We start from the raw sequence: 24,410 nt of genomic DNA on the forward strand, positions 1-24,410 counted from the left end.
GAAGGAGTCAGGGCACTTACAGCGGGGCCTGTTTCGCCAGAACGTCCACGGGGACCAGGAGGTCCAATGGGGCCAGGGATTCCATTAGAGCCATCTTTGCCAGAGGGACCGACGGGGCCAGGAGGACCCTGCAGGCCGGGGAGAGAGGAGGGAGAGAACAGTCATCAGCAAACGGAAGGTCGGGAGTAGCTGGGGCTGGTTACGTGGCGTCCTGAGCACTAGCCACTCTGTCCCAATGTCCGCGTTTCTCAGTCAGAGGCCCCAAACTGGTTTCACGCTCCCCTGCCTTCCTGAGCTCCTCTTTGTACTTCCTGTTCCTGGGAGCTCCTTGCATGTTCATCCTACCTGTGATCTCAGGTGCTCGCCTGGCCACAGTCACACTGAGCCGGGCCTCCCTCCGCTGCAGAGTGAGCCTCTGAGCACAAGCCTTCCCCAGAAGCAGCCACACTTCCCTCCCAATTGGACGCCTGGCCAGCGCCCTGGCCCCACCCTGAGGAAGGGTTCGCTCCATCCCACTTACTCTAGGGCCAGAAGGACCAGCAGGACCAGAAGCACCTTGGTCTCCAGAAGGACCCTGTGCAGAAGGAAGAGGCAAAGGTCAGAGGTCAGCACAGACAGGGCCCGTCTTCCAGGATGGGGGGCCGTGAATACATACATCATGGAGTTGGAGGAATAGATATGGGCCCGACCCTATTCCCATCCCACCTGCTCCTCCCTCCAACCCTGAGACATTCCTCAGGCTGATACCACGTCTTAGCAGCGTGGGAAACTCAAGTGGCTCTGAGCAGGGGGAGGCCTCGGGGAGCCAAGCACAGGCAGCAATACTCACAGGAGGGCCGGGGAGACCCTGCAGACCAGTGAAGCCACGGTGTCCCTTCAGTCCCCTCTCGCCAGCCTCTCCAGTCTCTCCTTTGTCGCCTCGGGGGCCTTGAGGGCCCTGGGAACAAGACAGACAGACACAGGTTGGGTCAGGTCCGGCTGGCCTCCCCTGAGCCATGAGTCCAGGATCCCAGGGCACCCGCTGCCTCCACCCCCCCCAAGCCTGCCCCTGTCCGGGACTCAGTTCAGGACATTCAAATACTCACTGGGATCCCACGGGCTCCAGCTGGTCCTGCGGGGCCCATAGGGCCTTGTGCGCCCTGTGAGGAGAGGGTGGGGGCAGCGTCAGGGCCAGGCGGGGACAGGGCCGCCTCCTCTGCGTCTGCCATCGGGCTGGGCTCCCCTGGTACTCACAGCTTCTCCTCGGTCTCCCTGCTTGCCGGTTGGGCCAGCGGGGCCCGGAGAGCCAGGGGGCCCCGGGGCTCCAGGAGCACCCAGGGGACCCGTCTCACCACGATCGCCCTGTCAGGAGAGAGGTCTCAGGCTCAGAGAAGAATGTTCCAAAAGAGGCAAGGGAAGAAGGTGCTTCCAGGCTGACACAAACTGACCCCAACCGACTCCTCCGCTGACCTGTCAGGCCCAGCGGACCGTCCTCCAGGTCCCCCTGCCCCGGAGACCCCGACACTCACCTTGACTCCAGCTGCACCATCTCTGCCAGGGGGGCCGTCGGCGCCAGGGCTTCCCTAGGCAAAGGGAAACGATGCCGTTAGAGCTGCCCCTGGCCGTCTCCCCGTCTCCCACTCTGCTCCCCTCAGAGCCCCAGGCCGGCTTTCTGTCCCACCGCGGCTTTGGAGCCAAAGCTTTCCCACAGAGCTCCTCCGGCCTTCCTCCCGAGCGCCCAAGTCCAAGTCTCCTCTCTCCACCACGACCTTCCCATGGCACCCGGTGCTTGAGCCTCTCAGCCGGGCCCATCCTGTTACCCTTCTCCACTGTGGGACCCACCACTCACCTCTCGTCCGGGTTCACCAGCAGGACCAGTCAGCCCAGGGGGGCCCACGGGGCCAGGGGGACCTCGGTCTCCAGATGCACCAGGAGCTCCCTGCTTGCCAGGCTCGCCCTGAAGGGACCGTGACCGTGAGGATGAGCGTGGCCCTAAGTGTCCCTGCCCCGGGGAAAGGGCTGACGAAGGGACACCCAATGCTCTGAGGGAAGTGTCCAGCCCGAGGCTGGCCCCCTCACCCAGAGGAAGGGGCGCCCCGCACTCACCGATGGGCCGGGCAGGCCGGGGAATCCTCTCTCACCACGCTGTCCGGGCAGACCAACGATGCCCCTCTGACCAGCCAGACCCTGGGGACCTGGGGGACCATCGGGACCCTAAGAGGAAAGGAGAGAGATGAGAACTTGAGGACACAGAGCGGCCCAGCCGCCCAGCCAGCTGGCTGCCCACTCTGCAGGGAGCAGCACTCTTCCTGCTCTGCTCCCCTCCCCGCACCCCACAGCCCTGCTGCCCTCCCCTGGCCCCTGCTCTGAGCGAGGAAGCCCCTCTTCCCTTGGCTCTGGGCCAGCCCCGGCCTGGCCTGAGAAGGGACTTACAGAGGGACCGTCATCTCCAGGCTCTCCCTTCTCGCCAGGGGCTCCGGCAGGACCTTGGAGGCCGGGGTCACCGGCTCGGCCGGGGGGGCCACTGTCTCCTCGAGCACCTTTGGGACCATCTTTTCCAGAAGGACCGGGGGGACCAGGGGGTCCAGGGTTGCCCTAGAAGGAGCAAATGCAGGAAGTGAGGACTCATCTCACTTGACTGTTGGGGCTGCAAAGCCACCGCGGCCCCAAGGACAGCGGTTCCCCTGGGAAGGGCAGCTTGACCTCCCCCCACCCCAGTCTCTCTCTGATCTCCTCTCCCACATGACAGTTCTGGGCAGCCAGCCCTGGCTTCTCCAGCCCCTACCCGCTTGGCTTTTTCTAATCAACTTGGAGTCCCTCCTGCCTCCTTCCCTTCGGCCTGAATTCCCCCACCCACCTCACCCCCATTCCTCAAGGAAGGGCTCAACCCCGGTTCCTCTGCCCCCTAAGCCTGTGCACCGCTCCCCCTGCTCTTCTTGTGTTGCTGGTGAGCTGGATGCTTTTCCTGATCGCTCCTCTCTCCACTGCACCCCCCTCAGGGCAAGATGTGTGACCTGCACAGGCCGGTGCACAGAGCGTGCACAAGACATGCGTGTCCGTGACGGAGGCGGTTATGCAGCCCCATCCTGCCCACCAGGCCTGGGTTTGAGGGTTCGAGCCCCAGCCAGCTGGGAAGGTTTCCCCATGACCAACAAAAGGGTCGGGAAATGGGCACAGGGGTGAGCCTGGGCTCCCTGGGGCCCTGTCAGGACTGGGCAAGACTGTGCAGCCCCTGCCTGCGCCTCACGTGCCAGGAATAAGGAACCAACCAGGAGAGCACTTACGTTGGAGCCTGGGGGTCCGACGCGGCCAGCAGCTCCGGGGAATCCGGTGGCTCCCTATGTGAAAAGAGGGGAGCCCCTGAATCCCTGGGTCCCTCGGGAGCTCCAAGAATTTCATGTGGGGGGTCTGAGAGGCCCGTGTGGAAAGGGCCCGGGAGCCAGAGGGGAAAGGGCTTTGTTGGGCAGCTGTAGCTTCTCTGCCTCGGGCTCCTGCAGGGGGCGCAGCGGGGCACTCAGCACCCAGGGCTGTCTCCCAGGATCCCTGCGCCCCAGCAGAGAGGGGCGCCCTCCCTCAGGATGGGCTCAGACGGGGGCAGGAGCAGGACCGAGGAGGGAGGAGGGGGTGAGTCCCAGAACACCACAGTGGAGCCCCTGCAGCCAGGTCTTTGTGAGGCCAGAGGGGCGGGTGTGAGAGAAGCTGCTGCCCCCACAGCACCCGCCCCCCACATCTGGGTCAGGGAGGGAGTGGGGGCCTCACTCACCGGGGGGCCTTGAGCACCTCGGGCTCCTTTAGGACCAGTCACACCAGTAGGACCCTGGGAGAGAAGGAGGGAGAGAGACAGTGAGGCCTGCTCGCCCGGGGGAGGGCCTGTCTGAGCCCCAACAGTGGACTCCTGAGGGCTGACTTCAAAGATGCAGCTTTCTTGGCACTAACTCCCAGCTCAGAAGCTGTCACAGGCAGGCCTGCCTCCCCGGCCACAGACATCTCAGGGCGGAGCAGCCCATCAGGCATTCACAGAGCCCGTCACCTCTCCCCGTCACCCCTCTCACCCCCAGGAGACTGGCTGCTCTGTCCAGGACTCTGCACCCTCAGGGAGACAGAGCCGCACTCTGTCCAGCCCCCAGCCCCCACCACACACCCACACCCAGGAAAATAAAAGCCAATTCATCTACTTGAGCCTTTATCCCTAAGTATGAATTCGGCACAACTCACCTGAGGCCCAGGAGCTCCAGAGGGGCCCTGCGGCCCTGGGGCGCCAGCGTCGCCTTTCTGGCCGGCCTCTCCTTGCTCACCCTTGGCGCCTGGCTGGCCATCAGCACCCTGTCCCAGGAAGGGGGAAGCAGTGGGTGAGGGGAAAGCCAAATACTTGTGGTTCTTCCAAAAGGGCCTGAGACTCTGAGCGAGGATGTGTGCGTGGTCTGTCCACCTGGGCCTAAGGACTGTTGTGTCCGTGTGCAGGTGTAACAGAGGAGTAGGGACAGGACCATTTCTCTCTTGTTTAACTCTTCCCCCCCTCCCCACAGGCTGCGAGGTGCCCTCAGGTCCCGGATGTGAGCTGGCCTGAGTGGAGGGGCTGGCGGAAGGGTCCACTTACGGGAGGACCAGCGAATCCAGCGGGTCCGGGAGGTCCGGTCTCTCCACGTTCACCCTGTGAGAGGAGGGGGCCAAGGAGGGTAAGGCCCACTGCCTGCCTGCTCTGTTCCCTCTGGGAGCCCAGAGCCCCTTTGGGCCCAGCCCAGCCTCCTCCACTGCAACCCCCAGAGGGAAGGCCTCTGAGAGTAGCTTCAGGAGGCTCCGTCCTGAATAAAGGGACCCAGGTCTGAGAGCCTCTCTCGGCCAGAGGCCCTAGTGCCTCAAAGCCCTCCACCCTGATCACACCATGCAGGTGACAGGCCTCCCCCCTGCATTTCTCATCTCTCCTCTGGCCCCCAGTCCCCAGGGCAGGGAGTGGGCAGGGCCAGGCTGAGGCAGAGCTGGCTCTCTTGCTCCCAGGGGCCTGGGGACAGAGACAGGCTCAGGGGGCAGGTACTCACCGGGGCACCTCGAGCACCAGCAGTTCCCGCAGGACCAGGAGGGCCAACTTCTCCCTAAGGGTGGACGGGGGAGGGGTCAGAGGGGGGCCCTTTGAGAGTAACGTGCATCCGGGAAGTCCTGAGGATGGACAGGGGCTCTGGGTTCCCCTCCCCACGGTCTTTCTCCTGCTGCTTCAGCCACCACACCTGTGCGTGTCCAGGGCCTCACTGAGTGCATCCCCCCCAGTCCCTCTCCACTCCACAGGGCACACGGCCGTTGACTTTGCTTCTAAGACCCACATCCCTTCCTCCTCCCAGCCCCTGGTGGGCAGCAGGGTGGCAACTGGTGGGTGAGGAGAAGAAATAACAGTCCTTGGCAGGATATGAGAAGGCTCGATGGGGGAAGGGAGCCAGGACTCACCTTCTCACCGTTGGCACCCGCCGGGCCAGGAGGGCCAATGGGACCTGTCAGACCCTGGGGAGAGAAAGGCAGAGGTGAGGAAGGCAGGGAGAGTTGGTCTGGGATGTGGAGCCCAACAGGGACTCTGGGACCCCACACCCGATGGCCCCAGAACTCCCTCTCACCCTGTGGCTCCCAGTTTGACAGGAAGTCCCGGTGGTTGCCCAGCCCAGGCAGCTGAGATAGGACGAGGGACTGCACACATACACGGCCCCTCCTCCCCCAGTGCAGGGCTGGGCACCTATAGGGCCCCTGCATCTGTCCCCACCCAGCCCCCAGCATCCACTTACTCGTCCACCGTCCTTCCCAGGGGCTCCCTCTGGGCCTTTCTCACCAACATCACCCTGTGGGACAGAGAAAACGGGCCACCTCAGGGGTCACGGTCACTCCAAGAAGCCCTTTGCCAGCTCAGTGTCACCCTGAATGGGGCTCCAGGGAGAGCTCGGACTCTGGCCAAGAGGGTTTGCTGGGGCCCAAGGGTGAGTGGTAAGGAGTAACAGGAGTGAGATGGAGGGAAGGGTGGGGGGAGGATGTCACTAAAAGGCACACAGAGACTTGGGGGGGGGTCTCCAAGTCCCTCAAGACAGGTAGCTGGGAACCTCACCCCTGGGTGCTGTGGGACAGGGAGTGAGTGTGGGGCCACGGAGCATGGATCTGGGGGAGGCACGGCTGCCTGGTACTTACCCTGTCTCCCTTGGGCCCAGAAATACCAGCTGCTCCCCTCTCACCGGGCATGCCCTGCAGACCTGGAGGGCCCTGAGCCCCAGGGGGGCCAGCTGGGCCAGATGCACCCTAGGGGGAGGGGGAGAGAAGGAGTGTGTGGTGGGCAGCACCTCCCCCAGGATCCCAGTGCCCAGATGCCCCTTTCCTCCTCTTCCTCCTCTGCCCAGACCTCCTTTCTCCTTCATCTCCCATGCCTCCCTCTCTCCCTTCCTCTTCCACCCTCAGCAGGCCTCCCAGGCCAGCCCAGAGGGCCCTGCCGGCAGGACCAGCCTCACTTACTTTGGGACCATCGGTGCCGGGAGTGCCGGGGAGGCCACGGGGACCCTGGAGGCCCTGGGCACCAGGAGAGCCACGTTCACCTGGGAAACCTCGTTCACCCTGCGGCAGAGACACCAAGGCGCAATTAGGCAAAAGAGATGGGGTGGAGGCCCAGGAGAAGCAGGGAAGTGGGGAGCGGAGGGGGAGCCCAGGACTGCAGGCAGCTGTACTGCTGGGAGGCCTCGCAGGCTGCACAGGGCGAGGCAGGCCCAAGGATGCCATCAGGGGAGGTCAGCAGGACACTCACTCTGGGACCCACGAGGCCGGGGGCTCCAGCTTCGCCGGGAACGCCCTGCAGAACAAGAAGGGTGATTGAAAAACTGGAAACTTTGATGTCCGAGCCCTGGCTGAGCATCCACCCCTGAGCTCAGACTTTCAGCCCAGAGCTGGGATGTGGTCCCAGATATCCCAGGCCTCAGGGGCTCCTCGTGCCCGCGTGCCCTTGTCTCTTGGGCATCAGAAGAGATCTGCCATGTGAACAGGTTGCAGATTCAAAGAGCCCCATACTCACCTGGTCACCTGGTTTTCCACCTTCACCTGGGGGACCGGGAGGGCCAGGAAGCCCCTAGAAGCCAAAGTGACGAGCATTAGCAAAGGGGCGAGCTTGCTGCCCCCACCCTTCAGGGAGGCCCTGCATGGGGCGGGACAAGGCGAGCAGGGGAACCTCATTTCCCTGGTCCCCTTGGGTGGGGAGGCCTCCACCCCCGGGCGGCTGCTGCCCCGAGCTCTGGAGTGGAAGGGGGCTGCAGAGAAAGCCTGGTTCAGCGGCCTACCTGGAAGCCAGATGGTCCGGGAGCACCCTGCTCGCCTCGTTCACCTGAAGGTCCCTGCAGAGGAAACAGCGATGAGCTGAGCCAGCGCTCCAGAGTTCCGAGAGCCTCAGCTAGCGCCCTGGGCGGCCATGGGAGGGCAAGACAGACTCCTTCCTGCTCAGTGCAGGCCAGGGCTGCTGCCTGTAGGCCTCGCCGTTCTCAAGGACAACCAGGGTGGGGTCCACACGGCCTCCTCGGGGTGGGATACCCCACCTCGGCCCAGGGTTAGTCTAGTGTCCTGGATCAGCCCAGATCCACGTCTGTCAGTTCCATTGCTGAGCGGCCTGAGGTTCCCCGCCTCTCCGCCTCCACCCCACCAAGCCCCTGTCCACAGGGCCACCTGAGTAGCTGGGCAGGTACTTACCGCGGGTCCAGGGGGGCCTGCAGCGCCTGTCTCACCATCTTTGCCAGGAAGACCCTAGAGGAGAGAGAAGGGGGGTGTGATGACACTCCTTCAGTTCCGCAGACCCCAGCCCTGGACAGGTGCATTGCGGCCCAGAGTTTCCACCCTCCACCATCCCACACCTGGAACTCCATGTCCACCCCTTCCCTCCCCTTCCTTCCCTGGCCCCTCCTGTTGCCTCAGTCTGTCTCCCTGGGCTGCTGACTGACAGCAACCAGAAATCCCCCTGTGGGGACTCCCAAAGGGCCCAGAGCAGATGGGCTCGGCCGCAGGAAGCCCCCCTGCTAATGAGGGGTCCCAGGAACATGCTGCAGGGATGCCTCTCCCTCATGGGTGTTCAGCCAACACCACGGCAGGGCACTGGGGCAGGTACTCACTCTCAGACCAGGAGCACCGGGCAGTCCTTTCTCACCAGCTTTGCCAGGCTCGCCCTGGAGGAGAAAACGCAGGACTGTGAGGTGGAGGGCTTGGGTGGGAGGGGAGGGGAGAGCAGGCTGCAGAGCTGGGGCTTGGGGCCCGATGGACAGCAAAGGCGAGAGCCGAGAACCAAGCCCCTTCTCTTACACCCGGAGGCATGAACTGAGAGCCCTGCCCATGGAGCAATGTCATGGCTGAGCGGTCTCGGGGCTTAGGAGCCCTGGGTGTCCCCGGGTGGCATGCACTCCTGCAGGACATGAGGCACCAGGGACCCTGCTCAGCCCTGCCCTTTGGTGAACTCTCTTCAGGAGCCAGCCCTCCCCCCAGGGAGGGAGGGAGTGCCACGTGGAAGGAAACGGAAGGGCAGACTGTGACTTACGTTGGCACCTTTGGGGCCAGGGAAACCCATGACACCAGGCTGCCCACGAGCCCCCTGCGGCCCGGGAGGCCCGGGGCGACCGTCTTCACCGGGGGCTCCCTGAAAGAGAGGGCACCGTTCTCAGCACAGACGCTCGGACCACGTTCCTCCACCCAATGCTACTAAGGGCCTACTGTGCAGCAGGCACAGGACCAGGCGCCAGCCAGACGCAGCATGTGGGACTGACCGAGGTTGCGACCAGCAGCCCACACCACACAGTGGCTCCCTCGGTGACCAGGCTCTGTTTAGCTTACAGTGGTTCCCAACCTTCCTAATGCCGTGACCCTTTAATACAGTTCCTCATGTTGTGGTGACTCCCCAACCATAAAATTATTTTCGTTGCTACTTCATAACTGTAATGTTTCTACTGTTATGAATCGTCATGTAAATATCTGATATGCAGGATGTATTTTCATTGTTCGCGACCCACAGGTTGAGAACCGCTGGCTTAGAAGTTTTGCTTCTGAAAGTGCATACCAGGCTTTGTCCTCCCCCAAGGAGTGGCCCAAGCGCACAAGGGGGTGACATTTCCAGAGCTCACAGCACTGCACAGGCCACACCCGACCCCAGTACCTACCTACCGTCTGCCCCCTCCCCAGTTCTCAAAATCCACAGGCTGTGCCCACCCAAACTCCTGCCTCTCTTCCCACCTGCTTCCCCGGGGATACCCCCACCCCTCCCAGCCCACCCGCTGAGGGACTTACAGAAGGACCAAGTTTGCCTTGAGGACCAGCATCACCAGGACGGCCAGTGAGACCCTTTGTTCAGGAGAGAGAGGAAGGTGGCGGTCAGAGCAGGTCCCGGGACCTCCCCCTCCTGGCAGCACCGGGGTGAAGGGAACACGTGGGGAAGGCCCGAGGGCAAAAGCAGCTCCGTACTTACCCGAGCTCCAGGAAGGCCAGGCTCTCCGGGACGGCCAGGGTCACCGTTGGCTCCCTTGGGTCCAGCGAGGCCGCTGGGCCCTCGCTCGCCAGGGGCTCCCTACACAAGAACAAGAGGAGGCAGGGAGTCAGCGGGAGGCCATTAGACGAGGGCTGCAGGAAGGGACCCAGCCCTTCTTCCCTGACCCACCTTGGGACCGGCCAGGCCGTCTTGACCAGGGAAACCACGGTTGCCAGGAGCGCCCTAGGAAGAAGTGGAGAGGAAGAGCAGTGAGTTGGATGGTCCCTGAGCCACCGTGGCTGCAGAGAAGCTAGCCCGGCTCCGGGACCCATCCCTCCAAGCACAGTTTCTATGGAGCGGCAGCTTCAGCTTGCGAGATTCTGCAAGATTAATTTCTTGGGCCTGTCTAAGCCCGTCTGGGAAGGAGCTCACACTGTCTCATGTCATCCTGGGGTGGGGGACACAGAAAAGGAGGAAGGAGCCCTATCGCGATGGCGGTGGGTAGAGGAAAGAGGGGCAGGATATTCAGAAGGTCACAGGACTCGGTGAGAACACAGAGCCACAAGGACTGGCTTCCCTCTCGGGGTCACACCCAGCGACAGTGGGGGCCCCTGGCCACTTACTCTTTCTCCGGGGGGGCCGACGGGCCCCGCGCCACCGGGCTCTCCGCGCGCACCTCTTTTGCCCTCTTCACCAGCGGGACCGGGGGCTCCCTGGGGGCCGGCAGGGCCCTGAAAACCAGCACAAAGGAGACACAGGGTGAGCCCCACCTGGCCCGGCGCAGAAAGTGGCCTTGATCGTTGTCTCGGGGCTGGGGGACTCGGGAAGGGAGGCCATAAAGGATCATCGTGGAAGAGAAGTGGCCCAGGGGAGACAGAGGGTGTACCGTTCAAACTGATCACAGTGGCCAAGTCAAAGACAAGAGCTGCAGCAGCAACTCTGTTACATGCCCTTCTCTGGGCACAGTCTGAGAGGTCCCAGATGAGGGGCGGGGCTACAGAGGCGGTGGGCAGGGGGTGGGGGATGGCCCTGGGTCCCCCACCTCCACCCGGAGAGCAGCAGTGTGGAAAGACAAGGACTGATGGGCAGATACTCACAGTTTCTCCCTTGGGGCCTTGTTCGCCTTTGAAGCCAGCAATACCAGGCTCACCCTTGACAGAGAGAGAGAGGCAGGTTCACCCTGGGTTCTCCCCGCGGACCCTGCCCCCACCTCCAGAAACCCTTAAAGGTGCCCACCCAAGGACACCAGGGCGTGTGTGGGAAGGAGGGAGGATGGGGCTTGACTGCAGGGTGTCAGTGGGACTTGGGGTTCACTCCAGACTCTTACCGTCTGACCTTTTGGGCCCAAAGGACCAGTTGCACCTTGAGGGCCAGGAGGACCCCGGGGCCCAGGGAAGCCGGGAGCACCAGCAATGCCAGGAGCACCCTGTCAGTGTGAGCAGAAGAGAGAGGCATCAGGAGAGGATGTGAGGGGGGACCAACCCCACCTGAAGGGGCCAAGTCCAAAGGCAACACTCACAGCAGATCCTTTGGCTCCAGGAATTCCATCTGTTCCAGGGTTGCCCTGAAAAGGGGACATGGTCACCATAAAATAAGCAGCAAAGCATAAATCCCAGCCTTCCCAACCCTCCCAGGCCACAGGCCCCCGGGCTGGGCCAGCAGCTAGCTGCCCTTTCCAGGCACTGTCCTGCTGATGCTGCAAGGATCGGATGGGAGGTGGAGGGAGACTTGTCTGTAGAGGTGCGGGTGGGGGACAAGCATCTGGTCACAGTGAAAGTTTCCCTCACAGCGAAGCACAGAGTCAAGTGTCAGGGCCACAGACCCCAGGCCCTTCAGGCCAAAGAGAGGCTGCACTTACAGAGGCACCAGCCGGCCCCGGGGACCCAGGAGTGCCAGGTTCACCGCGAGGACCTTGAGCGCCTTCAGGGCCACGAGCACCGGTGGGACCAGCTTCACCCTGGGAGAGACGGAGGGATGGGATGAGAAGACAGGGGCTGCGGACCTCTCGAGGACACCAGCAACAGTTCAGGGCCAGCTGTAGGCGTGCGCCAAAAGCTGAGCCAGCCATGTGCATCCACCCTGCACGCGAGCACGCGGGGCCACCTGACCGAGCTCGCTGGCCTGGTGGCTTCCTCCCCCTGCCTCCTTCTCCATCTCCCCTGGAATCTGTGAACCACCAGAAGCAAATGCATGGTTACACGCTATAGCAATGGGCGCCGTGGGGTCCCATCGGCACCCACGGGAAAGCCTGTGCCGGGGGTCCCGCCACCCCAGTGCGGTGGGATGATGGAGGCAGGGCTGAGACTGGCAGGTGCCTCTATCTCCCCCTCCACCTATTTTTCTCGGCTACTGAGGGGACAGACGCCCTGGGCCATGGCAGCTGAGGGCACTGCTCCACTGGTGCTGGCTGATGTGAGGACACCGCTCGCTACCCCAGGCTCTGATCGGCCGTTAGAATTGAGCCAGAATGCCAAGGCCAATGCGAGCTAGGACAGCGCCCACTCTGCTCTTCCCTGCTCTGACTACGGTCCAGTTCTCCCTGGCTTCTGGTAGTCCCCACCCCCGAAATGGCTTCTGCTTTTACTTTCATTTTTCCCTCAAAGCTGCAGCTGGTGCGGTCTGGGCTCCGGAAGGCAGTCCCTGGGGAGGGCTGCTGACCTGCAGGGAAGGCAGGGCCTCCTCGGGTTTCTTCTCAGAACATTCTTGCTCACTTTTGTAATTATTATTTTCTAAAAGTCAGGCCCCCTCACCTTCCGCTGTCCCTCTTCACAATGGGTCTCCTTCAGGGGCTCCCAGGGCCTCAGACACTGTCTGGTTGCCATGGAAACCCCCAGGAGCTAAAAGCAACCTGATGCCAGTGACCACACGGAGGCTCCTTATTCATCTCCTGCCGGTGACAGGTGACAGGGAGAATGCCCAGGGACGTGTGCACTGGAATCCCTGCTGTGCCACCGGGCCTTTCCCTGCACTGGCTGGCCTTCCACTGGCCTCTATTAATCCTCAGAAGGACTCAATTCTCAGTGCTCGGAAGAGCCAAGCCCCTGATGAAGCCGGGAGAGGGAAGCATGGAACCGGTCCCTGCCCCGTTCGTGTCCCTCCAACTCTCTTCTGGGTCCAGAGTTGGACGAGCTCTGCCTTCTTCCCTTCCATCCCTGGTCTTCTGCTCCCCCCCAGGTCTCCGGCATCTCTCCACCTTTCTTGGCCTTCCCCTCTCTGCAGCTGTAACTGTAGTACCTCTAGCCCCTTATCCTTCCATCTCACGCTCCCTTCTAGCTGGTGACTCTGCGAAAACGCCTGGCTCTTTTCCTTGGAGAGCAGCGGCGGGGTGGGAGACATTCCTCAGAAGGGAAGGGGATCATCCAGGGGGCAATCAGCAAAGGATGTGGGGAAAGGGGTACCCAACTCAACCAGCAGGGCACTCACCTTGGCACCGGGAGCCCCAGGGAAGCCAGGACCGCCAGCAGGACCCACGGGACCCTGGAGGAAGGAAGGGGGTACAGAGGTGAATCCTGTGTCTGGGCGGAATCTCTGCAGACCCCAGAGTGAGCGACCCCCACACTTCCCACGCCTTCCCACCTTTGTACTGACGTGGCTCTACAACCATTGAGGCTAAAAAGTCCCTGGATGAAACCTGTCCCCACTGCCAGTGCCCCCAGGCCTGGCTTCAGAGGCAAAGCAAGACTCTGGTAGGAAGCAGACTCCTCCCAGCTCTCTCTCTATCTAGCCCTCCTCAAAAAACTGCTGAAAAGGTCGCTGAGAAAAAAAACCGTTTCTTTAAAGCTTGTTATCAACAAGCTTGAGCACCCTGATGATTCCTCCTCCTCCAGGAGAAGGCTGTGCTTACACCAAACAGCACTGAGCCTCAGGGGCTCCTGCCGAGGAGGAAATGAACTTACCGGAGGCCCTGCAGGGCCTGGTTGACCATCGTTGCCCCGGGCACCCTGTGAGCAAGGAGAAGGAAGCAGACATTGTGAGAAGTGCCACCTCGGTCCCTCCCTGCCCACAGCCCACCCACACAGACACTGGGGCAACGCTGTGCCTGGGTGTCCCAGGGCTGAGCATGAGGCTGGCGAGTGACGAGGAGCCTCGGACAGAGGAGAGGCCTGGCTGGGCATGAGCAAAGGGGAACTGTGGGACAGCCCCATGGGAGGGAGCAGCCCTGGCACCCCTCCATGGTGGCTGCGTGAATGAGTACTTGGTGTGGGGGGGGGGGGGCACTCCAGAGAGCTCATTCTCAGCTTCAATAAAACTTGGGTAATTGGCCAGCTGTTCCATTGTTTCTTTTGTTGTTGTTAATCCTCACTCGAGGATATTTTTTCCATTGGTTTTTTAGAGAGAGTGGAAGGGAAGGAGGGGGAGAGAGAAACATCCATGTGAGAGAGACACATTGATTGGTGATTACTTGCCTCCTGAATAGGCCCCAACTCGGAGGGGGGAGGGGGATGGAGGAGGGAATGAACCAGGTAAGTGACCGGGAATTGAACCCTTGGCCCTTCAATGCGCAGGCCGAGGCTCTAGCACTGAGCCACGCCAGCCAGGGCCCCATCATTTCTTAAACTTCAGTGTCGATCTCAAATATCCCCAGTTTCAAGGCCAAGTTACCATTTAAAGATTCAGAGAACCGAGCCAAAGGAAAATAAAACAACTGAGGAGCAACCTTGACTGGGATCCTCCCGCCCACCTGCTCTGCTCATAGCAGGCAGGCTTCCAGGGCTTGGTGAGCCGCCCTTGATGGCTCCAGCCGCCTCTGTTCTCTGGCCCCTCCCCACCTGCTCCTAAGGACACTACGATGCTCACAGGGTGTCTGCCTGGGAAGAAGCTCCATGACGGGGACAAGGTACCAGCACAGCCCGAGGACCACATCCGAGCTCGCGCCCCCCCCCCCGCCCCCCAGGCTCCTTTACACAGACAGGCAAGGCTGCGGCTCCCTCTCTCTCGAGGACCTGCACTTTGAGGGTTTTTCCCCGGGTTGGTGGTGAGCACCCCTCGGTTTATCTTTCAAGGACCTGCAGGGCCCAGGGAACTTTCACCCAAACACCAGGCCCTGTTAGGCTGGGCCGGGCTGGGCCGGGCACCTGATCCTTGGCAGGGGACTAGGGGGGCTGAAGGCAACCTTTCCCCGCCCTCCGGCCTCTGCCTCTCTGCGGAAGCTGCAGAAGAAGGATGCTTTAGGGGGAGCTCATGTTCTAAATAAGACTCAGCTCTTCTTCCTGGCTGTGCCCCATTTCTCCCGACTGGCATTAAGCAGGAAAGCAAGAGAAGACTTAGAAAAACGTCAGAGGGAACATAAAGCCTCAGCATTGGCCAGAGTGCCTTCTGGGCTGCCCTGGCTGCTTCTGGAAGCTCTAGGAGAGCCTCCCTCCAGGGCTCGGCCAAAGGAGAGGCCCGGGCTGGGCATGAGCAGAGGGGAGCTGGGGTGGCCTCCGAGGCGCTCCCTGCAGCAAGCCCGGGGGGAAGACACAGTCTGGCCCAAAGGGGGGGCACGTGACTGCAGCAGGCAGAGGCCAACCCAGCCCAGTCCCTGGCCCAGCCTTGCCGCCAGGCCTGCACGTGGAGCTATGTGACGTTGTCAACCTTCTACGCCAAACCCCATGCACACCCTGCCTGCTTGACTTCCGTGGGGGCCGGAACCAGAAAGGTGGACAAGAAGCAGGGCCCCCTGTGCCCAGGAAGGAGGGAAAACAGGGCAGGGGATGCAGCTTGTCTTTGCCCCACACAGGGGCAGCCACCGTGCTCTGGGCCTGGCCAGGAAGCCACAAGCCAGGCCCTGCTAATCGGAAGGAACAGCGGTGTTTCTTGGCAGGCTCAGCGCTCTCTAATCCCCTCACACAAAGCGACCCTGAGACAAGGCACTTCAGCAGCTCTGGGTGACAAATGGGGGTCGTGGCTGCCGGTTACTCCACTGATCTGCTTTTGAGAGCAATTTCTGCCAAACAGATATATTATCTGGAAAGCAGCACAACTGGGTGAAGCTGGTTTACTTTGGCCAGCCCTGCGAGGACCGGTGAGGAGGGGCCGCAGTGCGTGGGTGGCCGGGGCATGAAGTCAACAGAAAGCATAATCTTTCTTAAACACGGCTTTCATCGCACCACTCGCCTGACTGAGCGCCTACAAGGGCTCTCTACTGCCACGGGATCAGCGCTAAGCACCTGCACCCTCTGGCTGCAAATCCCCTCGCTTCTCATCGCCCACGTTTACAAGAGGCCACCAAAGTCTGAGGCTGCCAAGCGTTGTCTTAGGCTATGTAACCTTTCTGTGCCTCAGTTTCTTCTTCTCTAAAATGGGGAGAATAGAGTCCACTCACAGGATCTGGGGGAGGATTGATGAGGCCAGCATGTAAGGCATTGCACAGAGGAGGTGCCCGTGAAACGGCGGCCCGGCTGCTGGTGTTATGTCACAGTAACGGCAGCAGCAGGGTCCTGGGTACAGGCTCTGTCAGATGACACCAGATGGCTACGCTTTCTAGGGCATCATCTGAGTTAACCCAGAGAACAAAAAGTCGCACGGCACTATAGCCAGTTTAATTCTGTCCGTAAATTCAAACTGGATTGGCCGGGGAGTGGGTATGTGCTGTTGAGGGGATCGCCTGAATAACCCAGACTGGTTAAGAGAGAGTCCTGTCCTCACCACCACCTTCCCAGAGCCTGCCCCCTGCTCTGAGGGAGCAGACCCGGCCTGGGAGTTTGTGATGGCAGATCGGAGTGACTCCCGCGGGATGATGGTCCTCTACACCTCACAGGGTCATTCTGAGAGTCATGTGAAAGTGCCTCTCGACTCCAAAGTGCGGAGCGAATGGTGGCTTTGGGTCTTGTCAGTCACTCACCACGGCGCCTGCAGGGCCAGTCCGTCCTCTCTCACCAGGCAGACCACGGGGACCCTGGAACAGACACCAGGACAGCACAGCGTGAGTTGACTCAACAACACTATGGGCCATCACTTCTCCTGCAGGCCCGTCCCAGCCACCGCAGGGAGGAAGCACGCAGGCGCCCTACAGGCAAAGGTGCACATGCCTACCGCCTCCCGCCTCCACCAGGAGGCTAGCACACCAAAGGTCTGTCTGCCCGGAGGAACATGCAGGCACTCCTGTTACTGACCAGGATCCTGGTTACAGGCACAACTGGCCTCCTAAACAGAATGTTTAAAACTGCAAGCACACTAAGTGTGTTAGGCTATTTCAAGGAAAAGTTAGTGGAGCCTTGACCAAATCATCTATTGAATGCATTTTGCTTTTTGCTCAGAATGTAGATCAGTCTACAAAGTTGAATATCTACTTTGCACAAAGGAAACACTGTTGTGTATGGAGGGGCCTCTGCTGGGCTGGAGGGGGTGTCTGAGTGTCTGGGGCCCTGCACGGGGGATGCTCATACTCACCATGGGGCCCGGAGAACCATTCTCACCAGGGGAGCCACTCTCGCCCTGGAAAAAAGATGAACACAGTCAGTGACTGGGACCCCACTGCCCCCCCCCCCCAGAAAACTCCCAAGGAAGAGGCGGAAAGCTCTGGTTCTCGCCTCGCACTGATACCCCCAGCCTCAGCTCTGTGAGGGACAACCCCCGAGCACTCTTCATCCATCAGGACACAGGACTGGGTGCTCCCACCCAAAGCTGCCCTTTCATCCTGACTCCACTAGCTCAACGTGTCTCCTTGACTGGGAAGCAAGACTCCCATCACCTCCCTGCGTGCCCTGTCCCAGGCGCTTCCTGGTCCTCACCTTCACACCCGGAGCACCAGCTTCGCCCTTAGCACCATCCAGGCCTGGGTAACCCTGGGGGACAAGAGAAAACGTTGATCACACTGCTGGGGAACCCGGATAGGAAGAAATACACAGGCCCCCACATGCTTTTCTCTCCCCCAGGGCAATCCCTTCCTTCCAACACCCTCACCCACGATACTTACTCTGTGACCTTTGACACCAGGAAGTCCTGGGGTTCCTGGGAAGCCGCGAGCACCCTGAAATTCAAAGAGGAGATGTCAGGGCACAGAGCAGAAGGGCCCGGTGAAGGCTGCCGAGCCGCTAGACAGCGTTTAGAGCCACTGCCTCAACTGCCAGGGAGCAGGGGAGAAGCCCAGCACTTAGATGTTCTTTCAGAAAATCCCAGAACCCCCTCACCTGCCTCACCCCATCTCATGCAAAGAAGGTAGAAACAACCGCTGCCCGGCCTCCCCTGAGGACCCATGTTAGGATCATCGGCATGATCATCAGCATGAAGGTGTGATACATGTGGGATGGTTGGAATTTCATTTTGGAAGTGAGCTAACTGAGCTGGATGAGCAAAAAGGGAGGGTTGAGGCTGGGAGAGGTGGGGCTTCACCTGAGGGCCGGGAGGGCCTCTTTCACCAGATTTTCCAGGCTTTCCAGCTTCACCCTGCAGGAAGAGATGCACCTCAGCTGCTTCGGAGACACGGTGGCATGATGGGCACAGTCCAGACAGCGTCTCTCCTCTCAGCCCTCCATGCCTTCGCCCGCCTGCTGGCCCATCTCCCTCACCTCCTTCACTTTCCAGACTTCCCTAAAGGCCTCTCCCAGGTCACAGGATTCTTGGGGACAGCTACGTGTTGGGTGGGCAAGCTCCTCCATCCCTACCAGTCTCCACTTCCCCTGGGGGCTCTCTCTCTGCTCTTCGGAGCTCTGCTGGCAGGGCTCGCTCCCTAACCCGGGGAGGCTTGGCTCTCTAATGCCAATCGTAAGCATTGCTCCAGCGCCACCTCTGTCTCTTCATCCTTTGTTGACATCCTGACTCGGGCTGACTAGTCTGAACTCATTTACAATTAAGATAATGCTGGCTTGTTGAACGTTTCTTTCTTTGTTTTTTCTTCTCTGTGTCTTTTCCCCTGGTGTTCTCCCTCTCCCTTCTCTTGTTTCTCCATTTCCCTTCCTGGAGCTAATGATGTTTTAATTATTTCCCTTCCCAGTGAGGCCACAGCAGTCCCTGGGGCACTTGAAAGCTAAGTTGCAAGCAGGAGTGTAGACAGCAGACAGGGTCCCAGACTCTGACTGACCAGTCTCACCCTTTCGGACGCCCCCACCCGGGGCCAAGCCCATTACTGCCCAGCACACACCCTCCGGGCCTTGCACAGAGGCAGCCAGCCACTCGGGAATACTCACATCATCACCAGGCTTTCCAGGGGGGCCCGGAGGACCACGGGGACCCATGGGACCCTGCAAAGGAAGAGCGTTTAGGAGGTGGTTGAAGGGGGAAGACACCGAATCAGTGCACAAAGCTTTGAGACTGTAGTTCTGGAAGCTAGTTCCCCTCTACGGAAGGGAGATAGGAAAACCTCACTTTGTGCTAAGAGAGAGCAAAGGTGCAGGGCAGATCCCAGTGGGAGGCAGCAGACAGCTAGGCCAGCGATGGGCCAAAGGGGGCAGCTAGGAGAGGGTCCCTGGTGGTCCTTGGCACATTGGTTCTCCGTCAGAGTCCCTCATAGCTAAGAAGTGCCATCTGGATCTCCTGTGCGCCCTCCACTGTGGGAAAGCCCAGGGCAGAGTGTGGGAAGGGGCGCTGACAGGACTGGGGCCTGAGGGGTACATCTTGGAGACTCCCCAGGAGGAGGGCCCGCGTTGGTACTCACAGAGACGCCGGGTTCCCCAGGTTCACCAGGGTTGCCTTGAAATCCTTGAGGTCCCTAAAAAGTAATGTGAGAACCCAAGGTTGACCCCCACACACGGACAGAGGGCTTGAAAGCAGCTGTGCTGTCCCCGAGAAGAGAAGACCTGGTACTTACGGGAGCACCAGCAGGGCCTGGAGGTCCTCGCGGTCCCATGGGGCCCTGCATTGGGACAGAAAACGAGGAGGTTCACTGGAATTGCTTCCCCAGAGTTCTCCAGGGTGCCACCTCCTTCCGGCCAGCAGCCCAGACAAAGGACAAGGAGCTACTCTGTGGGCAGGGGACCTACAGTGGCTGCTCCCTCTGATTTCCCACTCCCCACGCAACGATCCATTTTTATTTATAGGCACCATTTGGACAGAAGAGCTGGCCTCGCTTTCTCCTGGACAGCAGCCATGTTTACTAAAGTCTGAGTTTCATTTAGCCTGTGCCAAGTCGGAGCTGCAGGGCTGAGATTTCCTGCTGGAAGTCTTGTGGATGCGGAGAACAGTGGCTGCTGTCTGCATTCTTCAGTTCTCATTCCAAAAGCAATAGCAACTGGCCTTCTAACAGATCGGCCTATATGCATCTCTCCATCCTCATTCTGCTGAGCTGCTCCCGCACATCATTAAAACTGGCATCCATGGCCATTAAACACCAAATGCTTTGGGCTAACTAAAAGGGAAGTTACATAACGGATGGAGAAGAGCTGCTCTAAGCAATTATCTGAAAAGTGAGATTGACAGAATCTCTGGCTCTGCTAACGGCCGCCTCCTGCCATTTTGGCTGCAAAGAACTGGTGTCTTCTCTTACCATTGGTCCTTGCATTACTCCCATCTGGGCGCCACCAGCCTTCTCATCAAATCCTCCAGCCATCTGGGCAGCAAAGTTCTGCAAATAAACCCAACAACATTAGGAGCTTGAGTGGCCCTAGGTTTTTCCTACTTGGCTAGGTAAGCTATCTCTGGGTAGAAAAACCTATTTAGATAAACTCTTAATTGTTGGAGATTAACCTAGCACTGATCAGGTTCCTGAAAAACATTTTGGAAATGTGATTGTACATGACAGCGGCAGATTAAGTGTTGTTTGGAAGAGTATTAGTTATTTGCATTTCATTTGATAAAATTATTATTTTTAATTCTAAAACATTAAATATGTTAACATATATTGAAAAATATGACTACAACTTCACTTTTAAAAGTGCGCCCCGCCCCAGACGTTAATGCCCAGCAAAAGACTAAAATCAAGGTCTTGAAATATTTTAGGAAGGGAGGTAGTAGGCATCAGTGAGTTTAAAGTTTAAACATTTAAAACATAGCAAACATCAAAATGGCAAACCTGAAGAAACTGGGCAATAACATAATTTGTTGATTGGTTGGATTCCAAAAACGACTTTAGCCACACACCTTCACTCAGTGGGGCTCTTTCATGAGAATGAATAGTTGCTTGGAATGTACTTGGCAGGGGCTGAGAATAAATGTCTTCCAAGGACAGTGGTCACTCTTCTTCCAGGGAAGTACAAGTGCCCAGTCATCCTCTCCCCCCACCCCCACACCCACTCCCAAGAATTGACCACACGGTACAGACGCCAGGGAGCCAGGTAACTGGAGACTTTCTTTGCAGAAACCCAGTGAGTGAAAAAAGTCAACCCTTAGTGCCACAGTCTCATGCCTAATATGTGATTCCACTAAATTACAGGCCTGGGGGCGAGGCCCATGGGCAGGCTGTGTACACACAGTTGGCAGCCCTGGGAGCCAGCCAGGTAGGTGTGAGTAGCAATTTAGAAGCCACATTTCTGGAGGGACATCCTAAAGAAAGGGGACATAAGGATACTTACTCCACCAAGGCCAGGGGGGCCAGGGGGGCCAGGAGGGCCAGGGGGGCCAGGATTTCCAGGGGTCCCAGGCTCTCCATCTCTGCCACGAGGTCCAGGGGCACCCTTGGCAGAAAGAGAAAAAGGCACCCATGTGAAGCAGTGTTAGTGCAAGAGCCATCTGTCCACTGGCTGCCCTCGAGGTGGTGGGCAGGCACGTAGGGGGCCTTAGAGGGCTGGCAGCATTGTTTCTCTACTCACTTTTTCACCTTTGTCGCCACGATCACCTCTGGGTCCTTGTTCACCGGCAGGTCCCTGAAGGCGAAGAAATGTTGAGATCACGGCAAGACCAGGGCCTGCAGATCAGTAACTCGAGGAAGGGGCAGAGGAATGGCTTTCTCCCTGTCTTACCTGAGGCCCAGGGGGTCCTTTGGGTCCTACAATCTGTGAGAGAGAGACCCACAGAACGGCACGTTAGAGGGGACCACGAGAAAGTGACCCAGTGAGAGCAACAGAAGCCACATGGTGTGAGAATAATCTTTACTTACATCCTTGATGTCTCCAGGTTCTCCTTTCTGTCCCTAAAACATGACACAGTCTCAGGTTAGAGCCGAGCAAGCCCACCGAGCCCCAAACACAACATCCTGCCCAAGGTGCCCTCTGAAACAGACCTCTGCAGACATCTAAGAAGTGACAGGCTGCATGAGCAATAGCATTGCTTCTGAGGAAGGAACTAGCAAGGCCAACGTAAAAAAGAAAAAAGCCTCACCTTTGGTCCTGGTTGCCCTGCGAGTGGAAACAAATGGAGAAGGAGAGTGTCAGACTTGTGAGAGGGAGAAGTACGAGCTCTTGTCACTCAAACACTCTTTAAGGAATCAAACCCAAAGGAGGACACAACCGAGGAAGGAGGCAGCTTCCTGTTCCTCCACAGAACCCGCTGCTGGGTGTTAGAGTTACTGGGGTCCTGGGGTTGCTGAGGTCCCATGAGGAACAGAGATGACCCAGACTTTGTTATTCCAAAAGCAGCCAGCATGCAAGGGGATGGAGCGGGGCCAGTGGAAAGAGAACACAAAGAGCTCAAGATCTAAGCAGCCACCCAGAAAGCCCGAAAGCAGTAGGTTCAGTCTCTTCTTTCCCCCACCACGTCGGAAGCTCTTCCCGCACAAGCCCCCCGAGGAAGTTAGGTAGTTAAAAAGGTCTTACATTCAGGCTGGGTCTCCTTGAAGCAAGCACAAAAAACAAAAACAGCAGGGCATAGGCGTTATAAAGGGCATTGCAGCCAGTGCCACCCCAAACCAGTGACCTCTTGCCCTTTGTAACAGCAACAATAAAGGCAACCAACACTGCACTCAGAGGCCCCCTCAGAAATGACCTGGGAATCCGGACCCTACAAGCAGCTTCCCCAAGCAGCTCCCCAGGGCTGGCGCAGTGTTAAGGAAAGGCCACCTCTCGCTTCCTTTCAACTTCTTCTCTACCTGAACAGAAAGGGGCCAGTGTGGCCACCCACGAGGCCTAGACATGGGCCCCCATCCCTCTGCAGGGAGACAGGGCAGGTAATTGAGTGCTGGGGAGGTCACCCGCACACACATCATCCGCCAGCACTGATTCCAGCTGGGAGTCAACTGCCCACCAGCGTGCAGGCACAGGATGCAGTCCCAGCCCCGTCTCCACCTTCACCACTCGGACTCCCAGAGCCCAGCTGCTCCTTCTCTTGCTAATGTGCTTCTGAACTGGCCGTCCACGCCAAGAGGCAGAAACAGAAGGAACCTGCCATCCGTGTTCCCACCTCAAAGACGGAGGCTGCCCTCTGTCTCCCGCGGCCAGCAGAAGCTTCTCCTCACGGAAGACCCTCTCTTTAGAGGTCTCCTACGGAGAAGGAGGAATTCATCTGGGGCTTGGCAGATGGAATGTTCGAGCTCCACTGTGGCTCTAATAATGCGCAGGGACATTCTAGAGGCGCTTTGTGGAATCACACCTGTCCTTCCACGTGTCTGGGAAGCATATACGTGGGAGGTAAGGAAGGACCCTCTAATGTTGGAGGCTCACTCGAGTTTCAACCTGCAAGCGAGAAGTGGCCTTTCCTTTCAGCCTCAGCCGCTGGGGCCCATGGATAACCAGCATCCATGGGCAGGCAGTTGCTGCACCTGCAGTAATTTATTTATGTGGAACGGGAAATAAATAAATTACGACCACTGGCAGTGGCGAGGTCAGTTGCGCAGATGGGGCAGCACTCTCCGAAGGGGGTCTCGGGGCTGAGGCAGTCTTTCATATCTTCACAGATTATGTCGTCGCAGAGGACGGTCCCAGTGTCACAGACACAGATCCGGCAGGGCTCGGGCTTCCACACATCCTTATCATTATACCTCTGCCCATCCTGCACGCAGCTGCCAGCCTTCTCTGCACCAAGGGTGGAGCAGGAGAAGCAAAGAGCGAAGGGAAGGAGGGGGTGGGAGTCAGAGAGAAAAAGAGAAAGAGGTTGCAGTCAACTTGACATCATTCAAATGCTGAAGCGTGTGGCCTCGGGCCACCCAAACATAACGAACTTGAAAATTGTTTTTCTAAGACATCATTCATTCTTCCATGTAGCCAACAAGTATTTATTGCGTGCCTTGCACTATGCTGTCTATCCACCAGTGAAAATCCGGAGCCAGCAATGAAGGCGGGAGGGGGCATAGTGTACTGACGGTGCAGGACTATCTTCTCTTCCTGCCTCTAGCATGAGACCTGATGATGGGGGGGGGGGGGGCAGAGGCAAATTAGAGTGGGAGCAGGACGAGATGAGACTCAAGGACTGTACAGGCAGACGAGAGGGGGAAAGGGAGACACCCTCCCCCCAGCATGGAACAGAGGCCTTCTTTTTCTGCCTTCCCCTCGGAATGTCAGGATTTGCTAAATATCACGGATAGCTAATAGTCAGGAGACATGTAGAAAATTCTACCCACAAAAATTAGAATCTATTAACAGCCAGGTTCCCACTGTGGACATGGGGCGGCGCAGCTGAAAGAAGGGGCTATTAGGATTAGGATCGTGTCCCATTCTTTAAACTATATTAGGATTAGGGCCAACTGGGGGAGGAGGATAGGCCCATTCAAGCAATACACTTGGACCCAAGCCGGCTAATAAAATGTCCTGGGAGGCAAGCAGGGCCAAAGGGCTCCCAGTGCTGACCTCCGCTGTAGCCCTCGGTGGAGAGGCCCTGCCTCCATCCGTAGGCAACACCCCAATGTGCAGGGCAGGGGGCTTTGAATGCTGGGCCTGGGCTAAGATTAACCGGGAGGGCCTGGCCTGGGCTAAGAATGCAGACCAGGAATGGGGAGGGACTAGTCCCTTCCACAGCGTCCTGCCATCTGGCATCCACCCTGCAAATGAAACCTGTGCTGACAAGAGCGCTCAGAGAGCGCCAGGGGCTGAAGAGCCCGCACCACGCGCTAGGGAGCGCCCAGCGCTGTTTTTCTCATCAAAATCCCCAAAGCAATGGCAGCTGCAGGGGATGAATAATAGGAAAGAGCCACAAACCAAGTGGGCGGAGACCGAACCGGGCCTGCCCCCTGCTCTTTAAGCAGACTCTGAAAATCTAAAGA

General features: G+C 59.0%; 1 protein-coding gene across 2 annotated transcripts in view; it reads right to left on the bottom strand.

Moving 5' to 3' along the window:
- The window catches only part of COL2A1 (collagen type II alpha 1 chain), a 30,487-nt gene that overhangs the window by 2,862 nt on the left and 3,215 nt on the right, over window positions 1-24,410 (bottom strand). Inside the window, exons 2-50 of one of the 2 annotated variants that reach the window (XM_059682684.1) lie at window positions 23,020-23,226; window positions 21,599-21,615; window positions 21,378-21,410; window positions 21,241-21,273; window positions 21,091-21,144; window positions 20,854-20,955; window positions 19,830-19,907; window positions 19,155-19,199; window positions 19,002-19,055; window positions 18,535-18,588; window positions 17,741-17,794; window positions 17,325-17,378; window positions 17,140-17,193; window positions 16,799-16,843; window positions 16,251-16,304; window positions 13,324-13,368; window positions 12,851-12,904; window positions 11,286-11,384; window positions 10,947-10,991; window positions 10,755-10,853; window positions 10,525-10,578; window positions 10,051-10,158; window positions 9,617-9,670; window positions 9,428-9,526; window positions 9,250-9,303; window positions 8,507-8,605; window positions 8,088-8,141; window positions 7,672-7,725; window positions 7,269-7,322; window positions 7,007-7,060; window positions 6,743-6,787; window positions 6,457-6,555; window positions 6,139-6,246; window positions 5,745-5,798; window positions 5,416-5,469; window positions 5,016-5,069; window positions 4,577-4,630; window positions 4,195-4,302; window positions 3,743-3,796; window positions 3,264-3,317; window positions 2,413-2,574; window positions 2,086-2,193; window positions 1,829-1,936; window positions 1,509-1,562; window positions 1,234-1,341; window positions 1,086-1,139; window positions 830-937; window positions 521-574; window positions 21-128 (exon numbers count right to left, since the gene is read on the bottom strand). In XM_059682684.1, coding sequence (XP_059538667.1) covers window positions 21-128; window positions 521-574; window positions 830-937; window positions 1,086-1,139; window positions 1,234-1,341; window positions 1,509-1,562; window positions 1,829-1,936; window positions 2,086-2,193; window positions 2,413-2,574; window positions 3,264-3,317; window positions 3,743-3,796; window positions 4,195-4,302; window positions 4,577-4,630; window positions 5,016-5,069; window positions 5,416-5,469; window positions 5,745-5,798; window positions 6,139-6,246; window positions 6,457-6,555; window positions 6,743-6,787; window positions 7,007-7,060; window positions 7,269-7,322; window positions 7,672-7,725; window positions 8,088-8,141; window positions 8,507-8,605; window positions 9,250-9,303; window positions 9,428-9,526; window positions 9,617-9,670; window positions 10,051-10,158; window positions 10,525-10,578; window positions 10,755-10,853; window positions 10,947-10,991; window positions 11,286-11,384; window positions 12,851-12,904; window positions 13,324-13,368; window positions 16,251-16,304; window positions 16,799-16,843; window positions 17,140-17,193; window positions 17,325-17,378; window positions 17,741-17,794; window positions 18,535-18,588; window positions 19,002-19,055; window positions 19,155-19,199; window positions 19,830-19,907; window positions 20,854-20,955; window positions 21,091-21,144; window positions 21,241-21,273; window positions 21,378-21,410; window positions 21,599-21,615; window positions 23,020-23,226 — 3,512 coding nt within the window. The remainder of the gene's footprint in view (window positions 1-20; window positions 129-520; window positions 575-829; window positions 938-1,085; window positions 1,140-1,233; window positions 1,342-1,508; window positions 1,563-1,828; window positions 1,937-2,085; window positions 2,194-2,412; window positions 2,575-3,263; window positions 3,318-3,742; window positions 3,797-4,194; window positions 4,303-4,576; window positions 4,631-5,015; window positions 5,070-5,415; window positions 5,470-5,744; window positions 5,799-6,138; window positions 6,247-6,456; window positions 6,556-6,742; window positions 6,788-7,006; window positions 7,061-7,268; window positions 7,323-7,671; window positions 7,726-8,087; window positions 8,142-8,506; window positions 8,606-9,249; window positions 9,304-9,427; window positions 9,527-9,616; window positions 9,671-10,050; window positions 10,159-10,524; window positions 10,579-10,754; window positions 10,854-10,946; window positions 10,992-11,285; window positions 11,385-12,850; window positions 12,905-13,323; window positions 13,369-16,250; window positions 16,305-16,798; window positions 16,844-17,139; window positions 17,194-17,324; window positions 17,379-17,740; window positions 17,795-18,534; window positions 18,589-19,001; window positions 19,056-19,154; window positions 19,200-19,829; window positions 19,908-20,853; window positions 20,956-21,090; window positions 21,145-21,240; window positions 21,274-21,377; window positions 21,411-21,598; window positions 21,616-23,019; window positions 23,227-24,410) is intronic. The other variant, XM_059682685.1, reaches the window with a different exon arrangement.

The sequence above is a fragment of the Myotis daubentonii genome, chromosome 2 (genome assembly GCF_963259705.1).
Source record: "Myotis daubentonii chromosome 2, mMyoDau2.1, whole genome shotgun sequence".
Lineage (NCBI taxonomy): Eukaryota > Metazoa > Chordata > Mammalia > Chiroptera > Vespertilionidae > Myotis > Myotis daubentonii.